Below are 26,832 nucleotides of genomic sequence, written 5' to 3'. Positions count from 1 at the left end.
TGGGAGTGACTATGACCCAGTTGTAGTCTCTATCACCACCAGATCTGAGGCGTTCACCACCAATGATCTTGGCTCGCTCCTTCTCAGCTTTGAAGCTCGGCTTGATAGGTCCTCTGCAACAACTCAAGATTCATCTCTTCCCAGTGTCCATCTCACAACAAATCAGAGGAAGCCAAACACTGTCAACCAAAGCTTTGGCAACAATTTTAACTCAGGGCGTGGCGGACGTAGAACCAGCAGAGGTAGACGTTTCAATCCAAACAATCGCCTTCAATGCCAGATCTGTGGTAAGCAAGGTCATTCAGCGAACAGATGCTACAATCGCTACAACAGCTCATACATGGGTAACAACGGAGGAGAAAACTACACCAACAACAGTGGAAACAACAACAACACCAACAATACCTTCTCGGCGCACAACCCATCTGCCATGGCTGCCATGTTCTCCTCAAATGATCAAGCTGCTGATGAAGCTTGGTACCCTGACTCGGGAGCAACGAACCACGTCACAAGCGATCTCAACAACCTGAATATGGGATCCGAGTACAGAGGAAACAACAAGGTTCAGATCGGGAATGGAAAAGGTCTACTCATTTCTAATATTGGTTGTTCTACCCTTACACAAACAAAAAAAAATTCAAAAACCCCAAAATTATTTATCCTTCGAAACTTGCTTCATGTTGCTTCCATTACTAAAAATCTTATCAGTGTATCACAGTTTGCTAAAGAAAATAATGTTTTCTTTGAGTTTCATTCAACTTACTGTCTTGTGAAGGATTCAATAACAGGGCATGTACTTCTTCGAGGGACGGTTAGTCAGTGTTTGTATCAGCTCGACCTTTCACCAGTTCATCATCTCCAACACTTTCGCAACGTCCTCACTAACACCAAGTCTAGTAGTTTGTCTTTAAATTCCCTAAATGTCAATGAACCCACTGTTTACATGGTTAAAAAATCTGAGTCAGTTTCTAGTTACAATAGACATGATGTAATTGAGTGACATAAACGTCTTGGCCACCCTACAACTCAAATTATCAAAAAAATTGCATCTCTATGTAACTTTTCTATTTCAATGAATTCTTATTTCTGCTCAGCTTGCCAACAGGGAAAATCTCACAAATTACCTTACTCAAAAAGAGAAACCAATGTCTCAAAACCCCTTGAAATAATCCACTCTGACCTGTGGGGACCCTCACCCATCACTTCCAGAAATGGTTATCGCTACTATGTAAGCTTCATTGATGCCTACACTAGGTACACCTGGATCTACTTCCTGAAAACAAAATCAGAGGTCTATGAAGTTTTCTCAAAGTTTAAAACCAAAGTTGAGCTTCAATTAGGTCAAAAAATCAAGAGAGTTCAATCAGATTGGGGGGGGGGGGGGGGGGGGGGGGGGGAGAATATAGAGCACTTACAAAGTTTTTTGATACCCTAAGAATAGAACATTTTCTTTCATGTCCACACACACCCGAACAAAATGGCCTTGCCGAGCGAAAACACCGACACATAGTAGAAACTGGGCTTACCCTTCTTGCACAAGCTCACATGCCTCAAAATTCTGGGACGATGTTTTTTTCTCGGGCACTTACCTCATAAACCGATTACCCTCGAGTGTTCTACAATTCATCAGCCCCTATGAGAAACTCATGGCTAGGAAACCAAACTACAATATGCTTAAGATTTTTGGATGTCAATGCTTTCCCAACCTACGGCCTTATAATAAGCATAAACTGGAATTTAGGTCCCAGCCATGTACTTTCATCGGATACACACCACAACACAAAGGGTATAAGTGCTTGGCCTTAGATGGGAGAATTTACATTTCTAGGGATGTGTCGTTCAATGAGTCAGTTTTCCCTATGAACTAACTCAAAACAGGTCATCTTTGGTGAATAAAGAAGCAGATACAAACCTGGCTCAGCGGCCCTTGATGGAGCTCCAACCCTCGGTGAAGGTAACAAACATTCATACTCTCCCTATTCATGAACACACACCAGTCTCCTCTTCATCCTTTCACCTTGCAAACTCTCATACTACACCTGATAACACAGAAAATGCACCACAAACACCTCAATCAAGTACACCTTCTCATGAAATAGAACAGCCAATAATAGAAACAAGTAGACCAATTAACCAACCTGAATCCCAAAATCAACACCCCATGGTGACAAGAGGGAAATCAAGAATAAAGAAACCAAAAATCTATAATATTGTTGTACCTAACCTGTTTGAAACAGAACCATCCTCGGTAGAAGCTGCCCTATCAGCACCACAGTGGAGGTCAGCCATGCTTGCTGAACTTGAAGCTTTGAAAGTCAACAACACCTGGTCTTTGACAGCGCCACCCGTCAACAGAAAGATTGTGGGCTCAAAATGGGTGCTCAAAGTGAAAAGACACCCGTGTGGGACAGTGGCTCGGTACAAAGCTAGGCTCGTCGCAAAGGGCTTTGACCAAGTAGCGGGATTTGACTACACCGACACTTTCTCACCGGTCGTCAAGCTTGTCACGATAAGAGTGGTTCTGACAATTGCTCTGGCGCGAGGATGGAAAATAAATCAACTGGATATAAATAACGCATTCTTAAATGGAGAGCTTACCGAAGAAGTGTACATGGCGCAGCCATCAGGTTTTGAGGTCTCCACCAACCCTCTCCAAGTCTGTCGGCTCCACAAAGCCATCTATGGGCTTAAGCAAGCACCACGCGCATGGTTCGATAAGCTCAGCTCAACTCTCATCCAGCTCGAGTTCATTGGCTCAAAAGCAGACACTTCGTTGTTTGTAAAGTTCATGAAGTCTTCGACAATTCACCTGCTCGTCTACGTCGACGATATTATCATCACAGGAAGCAACACTAAGGAAATTCAATATCTAATCTCAATGTTGAATCACATCTTCTCATTGAAGGATTTGGGACCTTTGAGTTATTTCCTTGGAGTCGAAGTTCGATACTCGGAGAAAGGGATTCACCTGTGCCAACAGAGATACATAACAGAACTCCTCCAACGAACAAAAATGGTAGAGGCAAATCCTCTTCCTACGCCAATGCTGAGTGGTCTGCGATTGTCGGCTCACGATGGAGATCCGGTGATTGACGCAACTCTATATCGTAGTGTAGTGGGAGCTTTGCAATACACTACAATAACGAGACCAGAAATCTGCTTCAGCGTGAACAAAATAAGTCAATTTATGCACTTACCTCGTGAGCCACACTGGAAAGCAGTAAAGCGGATTCTTCGGTACCTTCAAGGCACGCAAGAGTTTGGCCTCTCCTTACACCACTCCAAATCCCTAGATATCACTGGATTCTCAGACTCGGATTGGGCAACTGATGTAGACGACCGTCGATCCACAAGTGGTATGTATGTCTATTTGGGTAGAAATCTGGTAACTTGGAGCTCGAAGAAACAACCGACCGTGTCTAGGTCATCGACGGAAGCAGAGTATCGGAGTCTTGCCAGCACCACCGCGGAAATCTTGTGGCTGAAATTGCTCCTCCGAGAACTACGCGTCAACACTTCCAGAAGCCCCATCATCTGGGTCGACAACCTCAGCACGGTCCTCCTCTCTGCAAATCCGATTCAAAACTCAAGAACCAAACACATGGAATTGGATCTTTATTTTGTGAGGGAGAAAGTTCTTGATAAGACTCTCCAAGTACGCCATATCCCTGCCACTGATCAAATTGCTGACATCCTAACGAAACCGCTATCTCAGACCTTCTTCTCCGATCTCATATATCGACTAGGTGTAACATCTCGGGGGAGTTCGAATCAAGGGAGAATGTTAAAATAAACGACATACATGAGTGATTGTCATTTTATCTTAAAGCCTCCTTGATGATGTGGCAATCCTATCTGCATCAGAATGATACCGTTAGAATAGAAAAGGAATCTTAGGAAAATAGACAGCTGTAAAATAGAATTACCTTTTACATTATCTTTTCATATATTTTCTTGTAACCCTAGCAGTCCTTATTTTTGGCTTATATAAGGAAAGTATCAATGAAAGAATAAGCAGAGCTGTTCACCATTCATTTTTATTGATCCTATAATTTCTATATGGTATCAGAGCCCATTAAGCCCAAACGGGTATCCGATCCAATCGTTGGGATTCGGTCCAAGATGAGCGAACGTAAAGAGCCGCCATTTTGAGGGAGCGTGTTAGGAATCCCACATCGAAAGTGAATGAGAACTAACAAGAGCTTTAAAAGGGTGATTGGGTTACTCCTCTCATTACCAATTGGTTTTGAAATGGAACCCCATGATATTTTCACATTACATAATAAGATGTATTTTAAGTTTGTTTTTATTATTATTTCGTGAATAGTGCCGCCGGCTTATGTTCTTTCAATTTACACCTTTTAGCCTTCTTTTGATTATATATATATATATATATATATATATATATATATATATATATATATATATATTTATAAATAAAGTGATATCCAAGATATTTTTCCACCATTATTAAAAAATTTGTGGTACCACGTTTCTTAAAAAAAAAAAAATAGTTCCGGAAATTGTTTCTTTAAAACATGCTTTATACAAGCACAATTACAACGAGACCAAATTCAACCCCAGCATTTCTAGCTAGTTTTCCGCCCAAAAACATGACAATGGTTTAATGAGTTTTTAATATTGACGTGAGATAATGATAAAATTCCCACTTTATGTTCGTTTTAAAAGATATAAAAAATTGACGTTTTCATCTGAAACAACAAAAACATCATAACATGAAAAAACTCAGATTTCGTTCCTAATTAAGGTAACAATGTCTACTGATGTGATGAACAAAAGCAGAAGACTTATTTGGTTACTATAATGTGGGACTTTAAAATTATCTTAGTTTGATTGTTGGGATTATTTCAAAATTATGATTATTTGGTAGTGTTTTTCCCTATTTTCTAATAGAGTCATTTATTTCAAAAGAATAACATGAAAAATATATTCAATAACATTTAGCGATAAAATGTGTTATGAAAAACTACATTTAATGACAATCATGATCATAAAAGTGAAACAAAACCTTCTCTTTGGATATGATAAGAAAACAAATATTTTAATTAATCATACTTTGGGGATAATCCTTTATTAGCATATGTTATGTCGTCACTTTCTCAAAGAGAAAACGACACCCTCTCGACAAAAAAAGACCATAAATCATGCCCCAAAGAAACAAATATGGCTCAAATACCCACTAAAAGATTCTCAACCCCTTCAAAGAGATTCTCGGTCCCAGCAAGAGATTCTCGAACCCCCCCCCCCCCCCCCCCCCCCCCCCCCCCAGAAAAAGAGATTCTTAACCCTCCGAAGAGATTGTCAACCCCCTCAAGAGATTCTCAACTCCTTAAAGAGATTCTCGACCCCAAACAAGCATTTTGACCCCATTAATGATTTTTTTTTTCAATCAACTCCTATAAATACTTCACTCATTTTTTTTTTTTAAAAGGCTACCAAATTAATTCTTTATTTTCTTTCATCTCAAAGCAACACAAAACACACAAAATACATACTTACTAAAAATAGAACTAATGTTCAGTGTCACAGCGCGCGACGGGGTAAAACCCTCTGCGCCCCTTTAGCTCATCTTAACCACTTTATTTAGGTGAAGGACGAAGACAAGTCCGACGAGGATGACGAAGAAGACAAAGAGAAGATAAGGAAGAGATTATTCTGACGGGACAACGAAGAAGACAAAGAGAAGACAAAGATGAGACAAGTGTGATAAGCACAACAAAGAAGACAAGAGGAGACGAGTACTACAAGAACAACACAACGAAGAAGACGAAGAAAAGATATCACCGATCCAAATGACTCTCAAAAGGAAGTAAAACTTCGTCACTCTCTCCGACACCCACAGAAACGTGATCCCAACTATCTAAGAACGAGACACGTTGCAAGTTCACGCTCCGACACGTGTGCTATGAATATTATACTAAAAATCGCATAAACATCATCTATTATTTTAGTCTTTGTAAATGGCAAGGTATGAACTAATTCAATATGGTCAACACGGTCTAAGTTGACTAATGTCGTCAACATAAATTCATTCCCTCTGTAAAAGAACACAATCCTCACGTGGTATTTAACTTGCTGACCACAACAAAAACATTTAGAAAAAAATAGATATCGTACAGCGTATACAGATAATATTCCTCCAAATTACCAAACCGACCAATAAAATAATTGAAGCGCTTTCGGGAGAATAAATAGCATACAGTCCGTGCCTAATAGACAAGGGAGGATCTTAGCGAAGAATTATCATTTATATAAAAAAAAAAAAAAAAAAAAGCCATGGATAAGACGAGCTCATCAGAAGGCGTTACTTTATTCACTCCATACAAGATGGGAAAGTTTGATCTCTCACACAGGTCAGTCTCTCTTCTACTCCTTTCCTTTCTGTGTGTGTTTGTTTTCTCTTTCCATTACTTCCCTGTAAACGGATCTGGACGAAAATAACCTTGAGGGAGTGGTTTAATTACGGGCTGGGTGCAGAGTGGTGCTGGCACCGATGACGAGGTGCCGAGCTCTGAACGGAGTTCCGGGGCCGGCGTTGGCAGAGTACTACGCGCAGCGATCCACGCGCGGTGGCTTTCTCATCGGCGAGGGCACTATGATCTCCAACACCGCAGCAGGGTAATTCTCGTAATTCTTTCAACTTTCCGGGGCTCTTCGTTGTCCATGGTCTTGTGTGGTGGGTCCCTGGTCTTTAGTGCTGCATGGGACCCACTTTCGAGGTTCGTCCACTTTGGCTGCCGCGTACGGACTAAATTAAACGCACGCCTAACAAAAGAAGTTAATAAAATAACAATTAAAGGAACATATCCAAACCGTTCGTTAAAGTTATTCCTAATCCTAATATTACCAGTGGATTTGTCATTGTCACATATTTTTTTCCCCTAATCGATGCTTAAGAAAAGTAGTTGCATAATTTTGCTAGTTCTGTTCATTATCATGTACTTGGACCGAGGAGAAGAGATTTATGATCATTATCTCTCGGTCATATATTTATATGGTTTTTTAATTAGCGATATATATATGGCAGGTTTCCACATATTCCTGGGATATACACGGAAGAGCAAGTGGAGGCGTGGAAGAAGATCGTGGAGGCAGTTCACGCAAAGGGAAGCATAATCTTCTGTCAGCTTTGGCATGTCGGTCGGGCTTCACACCAAGGTATTCATATTACACGCGATTAAATAAATAATTAATCCACTAGTGTTTTCATGCCAAACGGCATTATAATATATATATATGCAGTTTATCAACCCGGTGGAGGGTCACCGATATCGTCGACGAACAAGCCGATTTCAAAGCGGTGGAGAATTCTGTTGCCGGACGGGTCTTACGGGCCGTACCCGAACCCTCGCGCATTGGACAGTGATGATATCAGAGCCGTGGTCGACGATTATCGCCGCGCTGCCATCAACGCCGTCCGAGCAGGTCAGTTCTGGAACGTCTACAAAACTTTTGAAAATCTCTTACCTAAATGAACCTAATATTATATTTTTTTTTGTTCCCTACTCTAATCCATGTTCAGTTTTACCCAAAAAAAAAAAAATTTGGTTAAAAACATGAATCGCTTTACTAATAACGAGAGTAGATTTTAAACATATATCAAGGTCAAAGAAGATCACTCATCTTCGATTCGCTTAGTATGTATAATTATCGATTTATAGAAAATTCGAAACCAAATATTTAAGGGTGCTTTTGAACTTCCTATAATTAACTTGGTTCGTAATTTTTCGCAAGAACGGGGGACATGCATGCATGGAGTGTCATAGTTAAATAGGTGAAATTAACGAATATTGTAAAATAGTCTAAATAGTTCAATATTTTCTTTTTTAGGGTAATTCAGATAAATAATCAACATTTTATAAATATTAGATAAAGAAGAATTTTTATATATTTACAAACCTAAATCTTAGATAAATAACTACTTACATTTATTAAATCATGTCATCTTTATGATTATTTACCTAAAATTTACGAAACGTTGATTATATTATATAGCAATTTCAAATGTTTTAATTGGTTATTTACCTATTTTTTTTTCTTTTCATTGTAGCAAAATTTTTTATATACAATGTTAATATATTTTCTTAACAACATAAATTAAGTGCTTAAAAAGTTAAAATCCTAGACAATTTTCTAATTCAGCTAATAAATTCAGAATATTATTAACGATGGCATATACAGGTTTCGACGGTGTTGAACTCCACGGCGCTCACGGCTACCTGATCGACCAGTTTCTAAAAGACGGCATCAACGACCGCACGGACCGCTACGGCGGTCCGCTCAAGAACCGCCTGAACTTCCTGACGGAGGTGGTCGGAGCCGTAACCTCCGCCGTGGGGTCCGACCGAGTCGGGGTCAGAATCTCCCCGGCCATCGACCACCTCGACGCCACAGACTCTGACCCCCTCGCCCTCGGCCTAGCCGTGGCGGAGAGGCTCAACGCCCTCGGGCCCCGCGGCCTGAGCTACCTCCACGTCACCCAGCCCCGGTACACGGCGTACGGCCAGACCGAGTCGGGCCGGCCCGGGACCGAGGAGGAAGAGGCCCGCCTCATCCGGGCCCTGCGCGGGGCCTACCGAGGGACCATGATGTGCAGCGGCGGGTTCACGCGCCAGCTCGGGATGGAGGCCGTGGCCGCCGGGGACGCCGACCTCGTCTCGTACGGCCGGCTCTTCATCTCCAACCCGGACTTGGTGGAGAGGTTTAGGGCTGACGCGGCGCTGAGTAAGTACGATAGGAAGACTTTCTACACTCACCACCCTGTTGTTGGTTACACCGACTACCCTTTTCTCTCTCCTCGTCCGCGTCTCTGAATTGAGTTCAATATGCTTCTTCTATCGTGTCTCTCTCTCTCTCTCTCTCTCTCTCTCTCCATCTCGTTCTATATTCCATTATGTTTTCTTGGCTGGAGTGGTTTAGAATTTGTCAAGGAAGCATTTACAAGAACATTGCACCATGGGAAACATCTACATCTCGAGCAATTATTTAAATATCTTTTAATAATAATAAGTGTACCAACCAGCATCCCGGACATGTTGGAATTTATATGCATACAAGGTACATAGTTGGAACTTATTAGTCATTTATTATTACTATTATTATTTAAGTTGAATGTTTTACAGTACTGATGGCACGTGACTTAATTAATAAATGATATTATTGTAAATGGTCCGATTTTACCATGTAAGACTTATTTAACCACATTAATGAAGCAAGCCCTCACATCTCCTTCATATCTCTAATAGTAATATATATGATCCAGAAAATGAAGAAACGATTTGGTGCAATATATATGGGAAGAAAGAAAACTACTACCATAAAACCGGAGATATATATAATTGACTCGATCATATTATTATTTCATTAAAACGTAGCGCTGAGGTGACAAAAATTAGGCAAGGGGGTAGCCATTTATCCGAAAATTGTTTATTTGGGAGAGAGGTAATCAAAAAGAAAATGACAAGAAATCATTACACTACATAGTAGTAGTACGTGGTGCAAGTAATAATAGAAACGAGGGAAGCAAAGAGAGGCGTTAGACTAGAAGACGGGATAGACGGGAGTCATGTCGGGATGAAAGAGGCCGAAATTCTGCTCGACGCCGGCGGGCTTGAGATTCTCGTTGAACATGGCGAAGATGTAGCCATCGATGGAGGCGCCGGGGCGCTTGGGGGTGCCCGCTCGGGACTCGAGGTGGCTCACCAAGTTCTTGTTGTAGGTTGAGGCCAGCTCCGGGGTGGTCAAGGCCCCGTTTCCAGCCGAGGGCCATCCCGACTCCGACACCAACACGCCAACCCCAGTCCCGCCTTCCTTCTCCATGGCCCACACGAACGCGTCCACCATCGCCTCAAACAGGCTCTTGTAGCTCAGCGCCCCGTCCGTCACCACTGGCCCGGTCGCCGTGAACTGCGCGTAGTCCAATCGCACGTTCGTCGTGTCGCTCGCGTACGCAAAGTACGGGTACACGTTGATCATCAGAGGCGCCCCGCTTGTCGCCAAGAACCTTAAAAAGCACCATTATTATAATCATATTAATATAGAAAGATTGTTAAAAAAAAACCATTTGAAATAGATTAATTATCAAAATGGTCGAAGTTTGAACTTTTATCTACATTTTTCAAAAAAAATTTGATATATTAAATTTTTGGACGATTATTATAAGCAGTTTATCACATTAAAAAAATTAATATTGATGTCAAAATCTTTTTTGAAACTAAATTACTACATTTTGATTATTTCACTAAATTAATAAACCTGAGCTATTTTGCAAATTACTAACTTTAAATTGGCAATTGTTTTTACCTGACGACACCTCTCAAGTCTTGGGCGGCTTCTGGCGAGAACTGGCCGGCGGAGGGCGGGAAGGAGGCCGAGAGAACGGACGCGGGAACGACGGTGGTGGCCTTGACGGCGGCGAAGCCTTTGGCGGCGAGGGCGGCCTGAAGGGTCTGGATGACGGGGAAGACGAACTTGCCGATGGGGCCGGGGATGACCTCGTTGCCGACGGTGACGTACTTGAAGAGGACGTCTTTGGCGTAGGGCTGCATGTTGGCGGCGATCCAGGAGTCCACGGCGGCGGGGTTGGAGGCCATGCCTTGTAGGTCCTCGTTCCGGATGCCGAGGGAGACCTCGATGCCGCTGCCTCTCAGGGCCTCGAGCACCGCCGGTAAGGGCTCGAACAGCCTCATCTTTCCCACGTTAAGCCTCTTGTACATTCCGACCACCGCGCTCGGAGGAGGAAGGTTGTTGCCTTGGGTCCCGTAGTTCACTCCCACGTTGAGAAGCGCCGACTCCGACACTGCAAGCAGGCTCGTCGTCCACACCAACACCACAAGTAGGGCTGTCTTTCCCATGCTGCCTCTTCTTCTTACTATCACTACTAGTTACGTACGTACTTTTTTTTTTTTTGTTGAGAAGAACTGATTAAGTTATGATCTTGTTGTGCATTCTCTGGCGCTTTTTATATAGACGATTGTGACGTGGTACTGACTGGATTTGCATGCAGTATTTACTGTTTCTGATTTCTTCTCTTTATGATTCATATACGAGAATCTCTGCGCCATTAGTTCTCTGCGCCATTAGTTCTCTGCTCTATATATCTATTTCTCAGCACTAAATTATATGAAAAGTCAACTCTTTGAAAGTATAGGGAAAAAACTTAAAAGGTCTGACTATAATTGTGACTTGGATATTGTTGATCTATTTCGTTGATTTCGTGGATTTTAGAGGGATGAATATTATTAATTTTCTTTCTGTTTTTATTATCCATTTGATTTGTTTTTTTAAGGATATTTTCCATTTGATTTAATTGATCCGTATAGCACATCCGTCCATATATCAAAACATTAATAATAAGTAATGACACTGGGATAATACATTAGTTGTTGAACAAATTTTCAATTTATTTTATATATATCCGAAATTCAAGACAAAATTTACTTACTTTATAAATACACATACACCCACGCTCCCGCGCATACATATATCTATTCTCTCTATATATATTTTGTTGAACAAATTTTCAATTTATTTTATATATATCCGAAATTCAAGACAAAATCTACTAACTTTATATACACACACATATATACACATATACCCACGTGCCCGCGCACACATATTTCTCTCTCTCTCTCTCTCTCTCTCTCTCTCTCTCTCTCTCTCTCTCTCTCTCTCTCTCTCTCTATATATATATATATATATATATATATATATATATCGGATAACTTGCAATTGTTCATTTACTGTCTTATTCTGGTGCAGAATGCAGATACTAATACTATTGAATTTCTCCAAACTATATAATAAGACAAATTGTTTTATTCGAATGGAATAAACCGGAACATATATATATATATATATATATATATATATATATATATATATATATATTTATTTGTTTTGTTCCGGAATCAATTTGTTCCAAGCTGGAAGGAGATGGAATTTTATATACGAAAAGATAAGTTCATATACGAACGTCGTTCAATATATATAACCTATCATGCAACATTTAAAAAAATAAGAAGCTAATAGTAGAAGAACCGTAGAACCCAATATTATTTTTTCTCTAATCGGGATTCTTATTTAAGGGGGTTGCCGGTAAATGTGGAACAAATATGAAAAGATTTGTTTAATTTAATATTGATTGGTGTGTATGTGAACGAAGACCTTTTTTTTTAATAGAATATATATCTAATATGATTAATAAATTGAATAAATAAGTTATTAGTATAATTCTAATATATTTTATGTTTAAAATCGAAAGATATATATATATATATATATATATATATATATATATATATTCTACAATTATGTTTTTCATCCGTATTTTTTCGGCATGTGATATATCCATTTAAATGTATTTTTTTCGTTTTGTACTACTTTTTTGAAAAATTACACGAACTAAACCATTTAAAACGTTGTAATTGCAATATAACCAATGTTTCAACCAAGTTTTTAATAATGTAGTCACAGTTGATGACGTGACTTTATTATTTATATAGCAAATTACATGTTTATCTTTTATGTAAAATTCAGCAGATTATGTAGCCAACGTGGCGTTTTGATACACGTTATTAAAGCTTTAATATGCGTCATTAAAGCTTTTTTCCATAATAATTTATTTCCTAATTGGTAGTCCAATTGGTTGCTTTGTAAATCGGCTTAAGAATATGTAGCCAGCGTTTTGTTGAAATATCCTCGCTTTAATACAAGTTATATTAATTTATTCGATAATATTTTCTTTCCTATTTTATAGTTCAATTAGCTGCTCTGATTGACAGATTTGATTTTCATTGACTTTCTCTTTTTATCAACACGAATATATTCCCTTAATTAATTAAGAGTAGTTATGTTATTTTTTTTTCTTTAACATATGAACAACGTTTATAGTAGGCATCGAAAAAAATTAGAATTGTTACAGCCCTAAAATATGAAAAATGCATAACTTATAAACAAAAATTAACATAAATTTATGGTGATTAAGAAGTAAAAAACCTGAAACCATACAAAACAAGCACCTATTAATGTTAATTAACGGAAATTTACTAATGATCCACAAGTAAAAAATCTAAAACCATACAAATCAGCATCTGTTAACGAAAATTTACTGACGATTTAGAAATAAAAAATTATCGGAACTAAGTTAATAGTCACTTAGATTTTATACGAATTCGTGAATTAGTCAATATTTCATTACACGCCGCATGTGACATAATTTCATTAATTTTTTAATCAATATTTAATTTTTTTCCTATATTATAATCAATAATGAATTGCCTTTTAAATATTTTAAATTTAAATCTCAAGCGTGGACTATGACCTTTTTGACTGAGTAAGTTGATTTTATTTGTTGGTTTGCTGAAACGTTGGCTAATGATTTATTTTCATGAGTTACACTACACATGAGTATTTTTGACATTTTTCTATTCATTTATTTAAGTAAATAGTTAGATTACAAAAATTATCAAACGTTGACTAGATTTTTAAAATCACATTTGAAATTGACTACGTTCCTAGATCGCCTTTATTTTTTATGGGCATGTCGATTTTTTTTTATTATTTAATTTTTTTTTTTTTGGTAATTTGGGAATCTCCAAATGGTGGGAAATGATATTTGAAACTTTGTTCGGAGTTCGTTTAAAATTAATTATTAATTAGTAAAAATTAAAGTTGAGATAAATAAGAAAGTTGTGTATTGCATAAGTTGAATTAGTTTGTAATTGTGAATCATTTTGTTTATGAGCTTAGTGTATTCAGGACCGGATTGGCTATCCTTGTGTGACCAAATTTTCACAATTTTCTTTAACATTTTTTTTACTTAAATTTGGTATGTTGAAACATTGGAAACTCTTATTTAATTTTGGGCAAACTAGCAACGTAGCATTTTTTAAACGTGGTATTTAAGATTTAGTCAACGTTTGATAAAGTTTGTAATCTAGCTATTTACTAAAATTTACAACTATGAAATATCGGATATACCCTTGTGCGGTTTAAATGAGTGAAAATAAAACAGTAACCAACGTTTGAGCCATACTAATAAGAAAGTCAACAACATCATCAGACTTAGTACACGCTTGGATTCAAATTTGAATATTTAAAAGGAAAATCATTAATGAATATAATATAAGAAACAAATTAAATATTGATTAAAATAAATAACTTGTGAATCGTCAATAAATTTTCGTTAATTTTTATTTATGCATGTAATAAATAAACGAAAATAAACCAAAATAAATAGGCGAGATATTCAGCCGACTTTCAAACAAAAGATAAACATGTGAATTGTTAAATGACTAATAAAAGTCACGTCATCAATTGTGACTATGTTTGAAACTTAGCTGAAACATTGACTAGATTGCAATTTCCACGTTTCAAGTGACTTAGTCCATATAATTTTTCTTTAATTTTAAATGATTGTAATGGATATAGATATTATTAACGATTTGTTTAATCTATATCTCATACCACTTTCTCGTTTTATGTTTTCTTTTTCATTTCACTTATAATGATATTGTAATCACTTTTTTTTTTTTTTTTTTTTTAAATGAAGGTTTAGAGATAAATTTTTGTGTTCCGTCCACGTTTCATTTATAACATAACTGGAAACATTTGAACGGCCAGAAATTTAATGGCTTAACTTGAGAGGTTGAACATTTTAGAGTCTAGATGACTCGTGGTTTATGGATGGACTTTTCACACAAATAGTCTTGATGACTCTGGTCTAATGGGCATGATGAATTAGTTTTCCTATGGAGGTCATTAAGATCCAAAACTATAGGATTAAAGAGAATCAATCTTATGCAAAATTTTGTAAACCACCCACGTGCTTTCCTTAACTAGCTAGCCGGCCGGTAGATTATTATATTATATAAATACTCCAAGGGCTTGAGTTTAGTAGTACATAGTACAGACTACAAACTTATCCACTAGTACATTTGCCAACAAATGTACTAATAATGTTTATGCAGTCCCATAAGGGAGACGATAAATATTTCTAAGTTACTAAACATAACTTAAATTTAAAACTCGAGTATATTTATTTAAATTAGTAACAAACAGAGACTAATCAACTGATCAATAAGAAATCATCGTTGCAATAGTTTTATTTTATTTTGTATATATTGTATTTTTTTTTTCTTTTCATTTAGCTTTTAATCTGCCCACTTCTATGTTAGATATAACCAGAGAGGGGAAAATGTATATATTAAAAGCATTCTTATTTATATAAGAGATTAGGATTACAATGTCTATAATGTACTTCTTGGTAACAATATGTACTTGCATTGTATTATCTGTTGTACTACCAAAGTGCCTATTATTTTAATCTTCAAATATAAGACCAACTTTTGAAAACTAGTCCTCCTTAATTCAAGAACTCCAAATTCATGGTACCTAACCATTATTTTTTGTCAGACGTCCTTAAAAAAAATCATATTCATACATATGTATTGAAACTCAGACGATATAAGATGTGCTTGCTCTTCATCGACTTCTTGGTGTAACTAGAAAAGAAAAATATACTCCATTACTCTGTAAGTCCTTCAGTTTCACAGCTTTCTTCATTTACAGATGAAAATTTTTTAACTTAAGATAATAAGAATTGTATATAGAAAAAATAAAAGAAAAGAATTAGTCGCGTGTAGCATTCTCATATAAAGATAAGGAAAAAAAGAATATTAATGAGTAAAATATTTATGCATTTCCCTGTATATTTCCTTGCTTAATTATTAGTATTGCCTCTTTCTTTTGTTCATTTGTCATTTTACTTTTTCTGGGGAAGTTAATAACGAAAGAAATTGAGTGTAGAGAGAGCCATACATTTTCGATTGTAATAGCTAGTTGACTTTAATAGACGGTGGGATTCATTGCCATATATCTGAAGACAAACAAAAGTCTACATATAAAAAAAAACATATGTGTGTATATATATATACAATTTATCATATCGTCATTATTGTTGATCAGGGTTCCATATAACAACTTTATATAGGAAATTAGTAAAGGTGTATCTATTGGATTTGACTTATTTATGCAACTGCAAGTAAAATTCATATGCTTCCTTATATTTCCCAAACCACAACTTCACGGCACTAAGTAATAATCAGCTTCGGGATGGGAGGTATATCGAATCGATTTCTGTATTTTCCTACGGATTGATTTTTGAAATATATACTGGAAAAAACAAGATTTATCGTCTAATTTGCTTAAATTAAACTCGAATATTTTTTTTTTCTTCGACTAAGCTAGGCTCTTAACATATAACACACCATACTGTATCTGTATTTCATGTAATTCATTTCCTTTCTGTTATGGTTCGATTTTGTTAATTTGAGACTTAAATTGTATCATGTATCTTAAAATTTCAGTATGAACCAACATATCTTCCTGCATAACAGTCCATATAATTTTCTCCCCGTTGATCGGATACTAATTTACATGTCTCAAAGAAGTTAATTGTTTTTTTTCTAAATCGTTCATTATAATCAAGCCCATAGTTTTGAGGTTTTTTTTTATAGGCTCAACTAGTTGAATTATTCCCTTACTCCAATCTTTTATATACATGTGGCCGTAGATTATTATTTCTCCTCTGCGAACGAAGATTTGTGGTTGCAAGAAGAGTGTTACGCATCACGATCTTCAGAAAATCAGGCGTTGGATTATTTTTGCCCTAATCTTGAGCAAGGAATAATCTCAGCATTCTTGGAAGAAATATCCAGTACTGAATTGCCAAAGCACAACAACAACACGCAGGTACTCAATCACGATCGGCTTCAAGACCCAAGCGATGTTGTCGTTTCAGGCCTTGTCGATGACGTGTCATTCGATCCGAAGAGCTTGTTCGTCGTCGGAGTTGATCAAGAGACCAGCCCGTTCATTAATAAGAACGAATGTTCTTTCATTACTACTTGTTCTTCTGGGTGGGACTCAGATGTGTTGTTTTCCGGGCAAGTGAAGGACGATTCGGCGGAGCAGAGAAAGGAGATTTGTGGCCAGAAGCGATCATTATTGGAAGTGGAAGAAGAAGAAGAAGAAGAGCCAATAGTTGTGAAGAAACAAGAGCATAACGCAAAGGAGAGAATGCGAAGGTTGAAGCTCCATCATACTTATCTCGCCCTCGGCTCACTTTTGCCAATCTCTGCAACATCTAAGGTCACATATATGCTCTTCATTTTTAACTTTGACATTGATTTTTATTTTGAGTTGTTTATTGTTTATCATTCTTGCTTTTAGACATAGTATACAATTAATTATATCAAACATTTAACCATACTACAAAATAAAATACTTTAAATTAACTTTAGTAATAAGGGAGCACTCGCAAACCCTTCCCAAATTTATAGCCGTAGAAGTCAATTTAGCCATTGATTTTTCGTGCTTCAATCGCGACAAATGTTGCGATTGAAGCCCTTATTTCTTGTAGTACTGTCACTCTTTCACACAAGACACAAAAATGTGTATTGTTATCCAAACTAGGTCCTTGGAGGTTTATTTTTCTTATTCTAATAATAAGTCACTTTACATGTAACTGGTATATATAATAATGTGGCTATAAAATGTAGCCAAATGAAATTTGGCATAATAATTCGGTTTTATGTGGAAGAAATTTACAAAATAAAGAGAATGATTGATCAAAATTTAGGGGATTTTTGCCTGTTTCTCTGAAAAAAAGATTGATGTATAAATCATTTCTTAAACATATAGTTTCTAAAAATTATAAAATTGATCCCAAATTTAATTTATAGTGATAATTTTATACCTAATGTGTATTACATGTATATATTGGTGATCTGAAATATGAAAAGAATATATTTACTATCACGAAATCTAGCATATTAAAGATTGTGACTGAATTCTTGTTGGGCTAGTTCCGGCATGACTATTGAAATGTTTAGCGTTTTCCAATCGGGTAGAATACAAATTTTCGAATTACTAACTTTTGCTATTTCCACGTAAAATCTCATTGTTTTTTTTTTTGGTTGTTGTTCCCATATTTACTTATTTTCCATTATTTTCCTTCGTAAACTGTTTTAAATCCATTTCTTTTTAATTCCTAAACAAATGATGTTTTATTTTCAATTAATCTAACAGAAAAAATGGACTGCTCCAGTGATAATAGACAAAGCGCTTGATTACATTCCAGAGCTAGAGCGTGAAATACAAGGACTTGTTCATAAGAAGAGTAACGTTGTCTCAGCCATCGAGAAGGAAAAACTAGCGACTATCACCAAGAATAATAAAATGGATTCAAAAGCCAGTGAAGCCCTCACAGTTTCAGTAAACAAAGTGAGACAAGGCGAGCTGATATTTCAAATATGCATGAAGAGCAATGGTGATGATGATAATATTGGAGCACTCGCTGTATTCTCAAACTTGATTCAGAATTTTGAAGATCAAGGGATTAAAATTGTGAGCGCTTCGACTGTATGTATTTGTGATGAGAGAGAATGCTACACCATTCATATTCAGGTATCATATTATAACGTTCTTTTTCTTTGATTTCAACTTTTTCTTAATTTCTATTTTAGGCATCTTGCTAATTAAATTTCTATCAATTAGGGATGATATTTATTATATTATATAATAGTCTAACCATGGCTGGCCTTTCCATTAGGCAAGTAAAGAAGTTAAAGTATCATTAAAGTGTCATTGCAACAAAACAATGCATGTCTTAAAATGCGAGAAAATTTGAACCTAAAGGCTTAAAACTAGGGTTTTAAAGCTGATTAGACGTGAATTTTAGATGTGCAATGAAGCATTGATACTTATGTTCGTTCTTTTTCCTCATATTTATTGGATCTTTTTGGTTTGTGACTCCTTGACAGAGTCGTGATAGCTATGCGTACAGTAATTTAACGGTGCTTTATAAGATGTACGCGTTTACGATAATATAGCATTGTCTCTATATGTGTACTAATAGTCATTCTAATATACATATTACTCAATCAAGAAGTATGTACAGCTGGTTACTTTATGTACGCACGATAATTTCAGTGATATGAAGCTAATCGACCTTAACAATCTCTTTTGCACACAGATGAATGAGGAGACTTCAAGCTCAACCGATGATCATGGACGTGATTATGTTGCGCGATTAAAAGAAAAAATTATTTCTTCGTTGAGTTGATTGTTTTCATAAATATATGCAGATAATTTCATTATATACAAATAATTCTCACCCAATCAATAAAAGAAAAGGGACTCCTTGTTTCTTGTTTCTGTATGAGTATTGACATTTGATTGGTACGAAGGTAAATGTCTACTAATCAATGCCAAAAGGATAAAATATTAAAAAATGGTTTCTCTAGATATAATCTTATAAATATAATAACATTACTATATATAGTTAATTGTAAGTAAACAGCTGCATCTTTTTATTAACGTGGTCAAATTTATGTAAATAGCTAAATTGATTTAACTCAAAATATTATATAAAAAATGTTCGAATTGTCCACATAATGACACATCATCTGAAATGTTGTTTACCTATAATTAACGAAAGATTGGTCATATAGCAATTTACAAACTTTTAGTGACTTGGTTACTTAGGAAAAGAAAACGTGGTTCATTTTTCAAATACATTTCAAGTGATACAAAAAAAAAAAAAAAAACTCTTTTGTGAGAAGCTTGGAATGGATAAATGATTCGTGGGTATTTAAGACATGCTCTATGGAATGCGGTTAGAATCTACCTCTTTGACATGTAGGTCCCACTTAGTCACAATATGGTCGAAATATAGAACATAAAAATTCCATCTCTATCAGATTTGTGTGTGTGTTCATTTCCATTCCATTATGAAATTTTCAATTTTTATTTTATTTTTAGTGTTAATCACGATCACTGGATCATTTGATTTTTTGAGATCAGGATGCCCAAATTTTTTTTTTGGATTTTGTTTAAAATGTCGGCTATTTTTAAATTTATTATACTTTTCGAAGTTCCAGATCCTACAAGAGAAAAATCTAGGATATCGATCAATTCAGGAAGAATTCCAGCTCAAATGGAACGAAATATTATTTTCCGTCATTTCGTCATTTCAGCTCAAATGGAACGAAATATTAGGAAGAAATTGTTTAACAAAATACAACAATCAGATGAAAAGAACAATGCACCATTAGTTCGACGTTGACCTCTAAAACATGTTAGAGAGAGAGTTGTTTTGGTATGGTGAATGAGAGTCCTCTTGCCTTGCATATATAGGTTATGCGCGCATGAACAGTATTGTAGCTCTTTGAGCAATTGTTTGTCATTCATCTTGTCCCTTCTATTTTGACTTGCGAGTCTCACCCAAATTATTTTCAGAAAGTTGAATATGGTCGTTAAATACAATTTAATATCAATTTCCAATAATTACATTAAATCAATTTGGGTTAACATTCCTAACCTATATTGCAACATGATAATAACTATTTTGATTAAACCAATTTGTTAGTAATTAACATGCAAAAGTCAATAAAAAATATTGGTGGAAATGGGTTTGGGTACATCTTAACTTCTACAAATTGAGTCATTCTTGAGAGTCTAAGCACGTGTTCAAGGCAATCATGTACAAACTCTGCAAAGTGAGTCATTTCTCATGTATGTCGGACTTTTTGCTATCACATTTCACCTTCAAAAATTCATTATAATTTTTACCATTGTCTGAACATCAAATTTTGTTCAATTTTTTCTCCAATTTTGGAAAGAAAAAAAATCGATTTATACTTCTCACAACACAACGAGTAATAATATAGTACGGTTGAAACCTTCTCTCTTGATGAGTGGACTCCACTAAAATAATCTCTACAAATCAACAATTTATGCGTTTTACTATCTGATTTTCCAACATATATTTCAAGGGGTATCTAATATACATATATATATATATATATATATATATATAATTATAATAATAAGATAACTTGGTGCAAACATTATCGGTAAAGCTGATCGTCTACATTGATGTGTCACAAGTTTAACTCCCACGCGTTTCTGTAATCGGCTATATATATAATAATAATAGTGCAAACATTATCGGTAAAGCAGATCATCTACATCGATGTGTCACAAGTTTAACTCCCACGCGTTTCCCTAATCTTATATATATATATATATATATATATATATATATATATATATATATATATATAAACTGTCATGTATCTAGACTAATCTAAGTTGAAACCGATAAAGCAGTGGTAAATTGGTAATTTTAATCAATGACAAATTGGTAATTTTAAGTAGTTGCAAATTTGTAAATTTTCGTCTTTTCACAGGTAATTGTCTATGCTAAATCAGAGAGGCAATTTTGTAATATCATCGAGTGCCAAGATCTGTTATCATAAAAAAAAAAATTAAAGGGAAATTTCGTCACTACAATGTAGACTTAATTGTGAAATATGTCTACGTGAACAGTATCGCGTTGCTATTTTAACATTTTAAAAGTATTAGCATTTTCTCTATTTTCCTTTCATTTTCAAAATAAGTGTAAAATATACTTCAACATATTTATAGTAATTTCACTTAGTAGCTTCAAATACACACTATATTTACATTTATGCACACTAAAGCAGAAATATTATATATATATATATATATATATATATATATATATATATTATAATCCACTGTTTATGTAATACAGTTTTTCTATATATGTAATTTATAAATTTTTGGGTTTTATTTTTTCGTTACTTCTAAATACTTTTGTAGTATATGATCTAAGAAACTAAACTGTTTAGAAATACTTTTAATAAGTATATTTATCTGACTATATTAAGAAAATGAGTTTTGTATTAATAATTATGTACACGATGTACTATTTCATACGATAAATCATAAATTATTAATAAAAAAGAGATATAGAAAGTTGTACCGGGTCCCATATCCTGACAAATATGGCAAAATATGAATAGAAAATAACAGGTATAAAACAAAAGAGACATTGCCAGACTCGTCCGACCATTGTAAGCTCAACAGTAAAAATAAATCTATGTGAACATTAAACTCTAGCTCTCCTTTATATATAATAATAATAATAATAATAATAATAAAATAATAATAATAATAATATGAGAGTGGTATCGATGGAATTTTAAATTAATTTCATAAAAATTTTTTTGTAACATACACTTCACCTTAAGCAATATATCTATTCCGACTCACGAATTCGTTACTATTCCGGTTTATTTGTGTCAATGAATAATGGTGTCTACCAATGAGTTATTCCGTCTTTGGACACCTATTTCTTGTAGTGAACGTTGATCTCACTTTATCCAACTTACTAATTTTAAAGGTTATTTGATCTCTAATCTTGGAAAATCTTAGATAATTTTAAAGGTCAAATTGATGAGTGCTAAAACTTGGTACTTAAGACTTGGTTATGTCAATGACAAAGGTTTGAATGAGCTTGTCAAGCAGGGTTTAATTGACAAGGCTCATATATCTCCAAGATTTTCTATATATCCACTTGGAAATCATGAGAGGATAATGGTGCTATACGCGATCTCAAGAAGATTCGTCTTTTCTGCAGCACTCATCGACCCTGGTAGGTCCTTCTCTCCAAGCGCTTTGGCCACCTTCGTCTGAACAAACACTGCTCTCATTTTCGTACGCCATAGTGAGAAATTGCCTCTACCGTCAAATCGCCCTACCTCAATCTCGTTGACTCCCATTCTTGATCGCACAAATCAAAGCGCAAGGCTCTGATACCAATTGTTGTGGAAAACTCCTTATAGATTTGAATTTTCCTTTAGAACGAGGTGACTTCCTGCTCAAGAAACCTCTACGACTAGCTTTGTTTGTGAGTTTGAACAAGAAATTAAAGGGACACAATCCTTTTTACCCTGGTTCGGTCTAGAATGACCTAATCCAGCATTCAAGATCAATCAACTATCAACAAAGATGACACTATCTCACACCCCGGTACAATTCTCTCTCACACACTCTTTGCTCGATCTCGAGTCTTTTACCAACCCTTTCTCTTGATGCTCTCAGTGCTTTTCTCAATTGTATACGAGTACAGAAAATTACAAGTAGTACAAAAACAGCCTTAACGCCTTCTATTTATACACACGTCTTCAGTTGCTTGCCAGCTAAGCAAACCCTTGATGATCCAACGGTTGGTTGCAGAGAAACTGATTTCTGCTTGCTGCGACCCCAACTGATCTCCGGTCTTCTCGCTGATGCCACTGATGCTTGCCACGTGCAGAAGAGTCTTAACTAACAGCTACTATTAAGGTATGCCTTAACAACAGAATCGGACTACAGTAAGTTTACAATTAGCTATCAAATGAAAATCCCTACTGGTGATGTTCCATACGCTATGGTAATGCAATCACATTTCCAGACCAAGAAAAAATCCATAAAATTAACTTCATTCGATAACGCATCTACAAGATTAATGGGGATCAATGTGTCTGGGTCTGGATATTCTTGTTATATATCTAGTATTTATGCATTGATAAACCAACTTGTGAGGAATAAAGCTGAGGAATATCTAGCACTTCTATAAGAATGCATGAAAAAGAACTCAAATAAAGATGCACTCAAATGCAGTCCTAATGATACATTAACCTTAACCAGGTCCATAAATAATTTAAAATCGGGATAGATATATATTATGAGGCCATTCACAATCATCACACGGACTTCTTCAGTGGATCCCTCTTTTTCATGTTTAGTCCCCTCCGATTCCGAGGTTTCTTTCAGTTTTTTTAGTAAGAATGGGTAATCATGTCGCGGATACTAAAAATTCGAGCCATAAAATTTCTCAATTCTGACACTAGGGGATATTCGCACCACTCATTACAATTTTGTCAAAATTAGTAACTAAAGATTCGCTCTTCACTATGTTCTAACTGACCGGAATCAAACCCGCCCATCGATCTCGACATCCACGCAAAGAACGCCCAGATTGTAGAAACCCGGATCGTAAATCTCTAAAACCCCTTGAGAATAACCACCACCCACAAACCTCCTACAGACACCAAAAACACAACCATACACTTATAAGAATTGTTAATGAAGTGGCTGTCATGATAGCGATACTATCAACCATACACCAATGATGATCATGAGTGCAATAATGACAACATTTAAACACAAAAAGGAATGATACTGCGAAACCTTTCTGCTAACCACTGGGCGTCAAATCCTCTGTACACTTTGACTCGGCCGCGGACATACGTCCAATCCATGATTGGCACAGCGAGTAGAGTAACGGCGAAAGACGACATCTACCAGAGACCATTTCTCAATGAACAGAATATAACTCTGCGTAGACAGTTTCAAGCTCCGAAATTCAAACCGGTGTAGTCTGTAGATTACCGTTGGTATCGCCAAGAAGATATGTATGTTGACAAAGCCTCTTCTCGGTCCTTCATTCACTCACTGACCTTCTTCACCAATAATCCTTACAGGAACAAACCCCGTCTTCAAAATGATGATACCTTTTTCGATCCCGAACAGCGATCGTTCTTCCGAAGGCCTTAGAGACGAGCTTGAACACAGAATGGCAATCATTGCAGATCCTAATGTTCTTCACGATCCTAAGGCCCGATCCAGGATTCGTGCAAATGAAGCCCAAAGCCAAAGCCAACTTCTCGCTGTGATAACCGATCAACGTCTCTTTCTCTTCCTCCTCGACGTCAAAGGCCACGCCTTTGGTCTCTGCAACATAGCCGAATTTCTTAATCTCATTGGCTATTTCATCCCAAACACGGTATATCTCCTCGGTCTCCTCATGCGATCTGTCTCCTGCCAAAAACTCATGAACAACGCCGTCACATTCTATCAAACTACACCCCGGAACTCTCTTTTTAATCTTTCTCTTTCGCATGGTTTTCCTGACTTCTTCGGCATCTTCAACTCTCATGGACTCGGCATAGATATTAGACAGTACTATGTATCGTCCGTCGTGGTTCTGATCCGATTGCATCAGGAATTTCCCGACTCTCTGACCCATTTCCGCATTTCGGTGGACCCTGCAAGCTCCGAGGAGCGCCCCCCAAACCGCACTGTCCGGTTCGATTGGCATCGAGGCAATGAAATTATCGGCTTCTTTGAGCATACCAGCACGGCCGAGAAGGTCAATCATACATGTATAGTGTTCCAGCTCCGGTCTGATTCCATGAACATCCAACATCGAATTGAAATACCGAAAACCCTCATCGACCCAACCCTCGTAACTACAAGCGCTCAAAACTGCGACAAAAGAGACACCGTCGGGGTAAATACCTCCGTTTTTCATGCGCTCGAAAAGCCGAAGTGCTTCTCTGCTACGACCGTTCATCGCTAGACCAGATATGGCAGCTGTGTACGTTGAAACACACTTTTTCTTTGATGCGGTGAACACTTGCATCGCAAGTTCAAAGCTTCCACATTTACCGTACATGTCAACCAGCGCCGCAGAGAGAATTGAGTCCATCATCAAATGTCTCTGTTGAATGTAAGTATGAACCCAGAAACCGAAATGCAAAGTTCCCAACTGAGAACACGCCGATAGAACACTGACTAGAATGGCCGAGTTTGGCACTTGTTTCAGAGAAAGCATCTCTCTGAACAAAGCTAGAGCCTCCTTTGGCCGACCGTCCCGTGTGCTCCCTGAAATCATGACGACCCAGGAAACCAAACTCCTTCGAGGCATCGATAAAAACATCCTGTAAGCGTCGTCCCAAAACCCGTACTTCACCAAACCTCCAAGCACGGTGTTCAAAGAAACGTCGTTTCTCTTAGGCATTTCGTCGAACATCTTCAGAGCGTCCTCGACAAGCCCGTTTCTGACGTACCCATCAAGCATGGAGTTCCAAGAAACAATGTCAAGCTCGAAACTTTCGTCGAAGACCCGCCTCGCTTCCCCAACGCCACCGCAGACGGAGTAGAACCGTATAGCCGAGTTTCGAACGAAAACGTCCCTGTGCAAAGAATTCTTCACCGAAACCCCGTGAAACTGTTTTCCCAGATCAAAAGCGAAACAGTTGGAACAACCCTGAAACAGAAACGTGAAAGTGAAATTGTTCGGGGCTAGGTTCAGCTCGGCCATGCGACGGAGGACGAGCAACGAGCCCGAGCCGAAACCCGAACCCATCCCATGGCAACGAGCGAGGCCCCGAATCGCGGTGTTGAACAGGAACAGTGAAGAAGAAGCAATGGAGGTCCTGAAGAGAAGGAGGAGAAGAGCATAGTCAATGTCACCGCAAGGGTCGAGGGAAGAGAATGAGATTGTTGGCCTGAGAGAGCCCGGTGGGTGGTTTAGGCTTCGGATTGCGAGCTGGGCATGGGCTTCTTTGAACTGTTTGATCGTTTTGCATTTGTGGAAGATGGAAGTGAAATTCAGATTTTGAAGGAACATTACATTGAGAGAGTTGCGAGCGAGATCCGGTGTTTGGATCGTTCGGTTTCTTCTTAAAGGCGGGAGTTTTTTTTTTTTTTTTCCCTTTTCATTTGAGGTTTCAAATAATATTTTTTATTAATTTATATTTATTTGATAGCGTAAACTTTATTTTAAATGAATGTAAAAAATAAATATACAATAACACGATTGAATATAAAAAAATATAAATGAAATATATGTGAGTTAAAATACATTACATAGAAAGACGAAAATAATTATTAAATAATGGTAACTGAGAGATATATAATTTAACGCTGAAAATAGATTTTTTAAATTGAAATAGCACTAGAGTATAATTGAGTTTTGAATTGTATCCTAGCATAAAGTTTTTACCACATGAAAAATAACGCCTTCCATAGGAAAAAAACGACAAAAGACATGCAATATACAAAACGTGACCGAGGTCTTAACTTAACACAAACAAACAAACATAAAGC

General features: G+C 36.7%; 3 protein-coding genes and 1 pseudogene across 4 annotated transcripts; 2 read left to right on the top strand and 2 right to left on the bottom strand.

Annotated features, from left to right (window-relative positions):
- Nucleotides 1–6,133: 6,133 nt before the first annotated feature.
- OPR3 (oxophytodienoate-reductase 3) lies at nt 6,134–9,145 on the top strand. Its single transcript, XM_089612371.1, has 5 exons — nt 6,134–6,374; nt 6,499–6,639; nt 7,049–7,179; nt 7,264–7,446; nt 8,203–9,145. The coding sequence occupies exons 1-5, from the start codon at nt 6,298–6,300 to the stop codon at nt 8,832–8,834; spliced, it is 1,164 nt and encodes a 387-aa protein (XP_089468497.1). The 5' UTR covers nt 6,134–6,297; the 3' UTR covers nt 8,835–9,145.
- A 261-nt stretch (nt 9,146–9,406) lies between these two features.
- On the bottom strand, nt 9,407–10,751 carry LOC149400099 (putative glucan endo-1,3-beta-glucosidase BG4). Its single transcript, XM_089613822.1, has 2 exons — nt 10,324–10,751; nt 9,407–10,024 (listed from the first exon to the last, which is right to left on the bottom strand). Exons 1-2 carry the CDS (start codon nt 10,734–10,736, stop codon nt 9,562–9,564), a joined length of 876 nt encoding a protein of 291 aa, XP_089469948.1. The 5' UTR covers nt 10,737–10,751; the 3' UTR covers nt 9,407–9,561.
- A 4,748-nt stretch (nt 10,752–15,499) lies between these two features.
- LOC149400098 (transcription factor bHLH160-like) lies at nt 15,500–19,240 on the top strand. Its single transcript, XM_089611213.1, has 4 exons — nt 15,500–15,557; nt 16,598–17,175; nt 18,115–18,492; nt 19,061–19,240. The coding sequence occupies exons 2-4, from the start codon at nt 17,104–17,106 to the stop codon at nt 19,148–19,150; spliced, it is 540 nt and encodes a 179-aa protein (XP_089467339.1). The 5' UTR covers nt 15,500–15,557; nt 16,598–17,103; the 3' UTR covers nt 19,151–19,240.
- Nucleotides 19,241–23,334: 4,094 nt separating this feature from the next.
- LOC149400097 (pentatricopeptide repeat-containing protein At3g62890 pseudogene) lies at nt 23,335–26,383 on the bottom strand (annotated as a pseudogene). The gene is made up of 2 exons (XR_016296410.1): nt 24,130–26,383; nt 23,335–23,980 (listed from the first exon to the last, which is right to left on the bottom strand). The product of XR_016296410.1 is annotated as a pentatricopeptide repeat-containing protein At3g62890 pseudogene (transcript).
- Nucleotides 26,384–26,832: the final 449 nt, after the last annotated feature.

The sequence above is a fragment of the Urtica dioica genome, chromosome 4 (genome assembly GCF_054948205.1).
Source record: "Urtica dioica subsp. dioica isolate 48M chromosome 4, U.dioica_male_clone48M_v1_H2, whole genome shotgun sequence".
In the NCBI taxonomy this organism is placed as follows: domain Eukaryota; kingdom Viridiplantae; phylum Streptophyta; class Magnoliopsida; order Rosales; family Urticaceae; genus Urtica; species Urtica dioica.
This window is presented reverse-complemented; position numbering and strand designations above follow the sequence as displayed.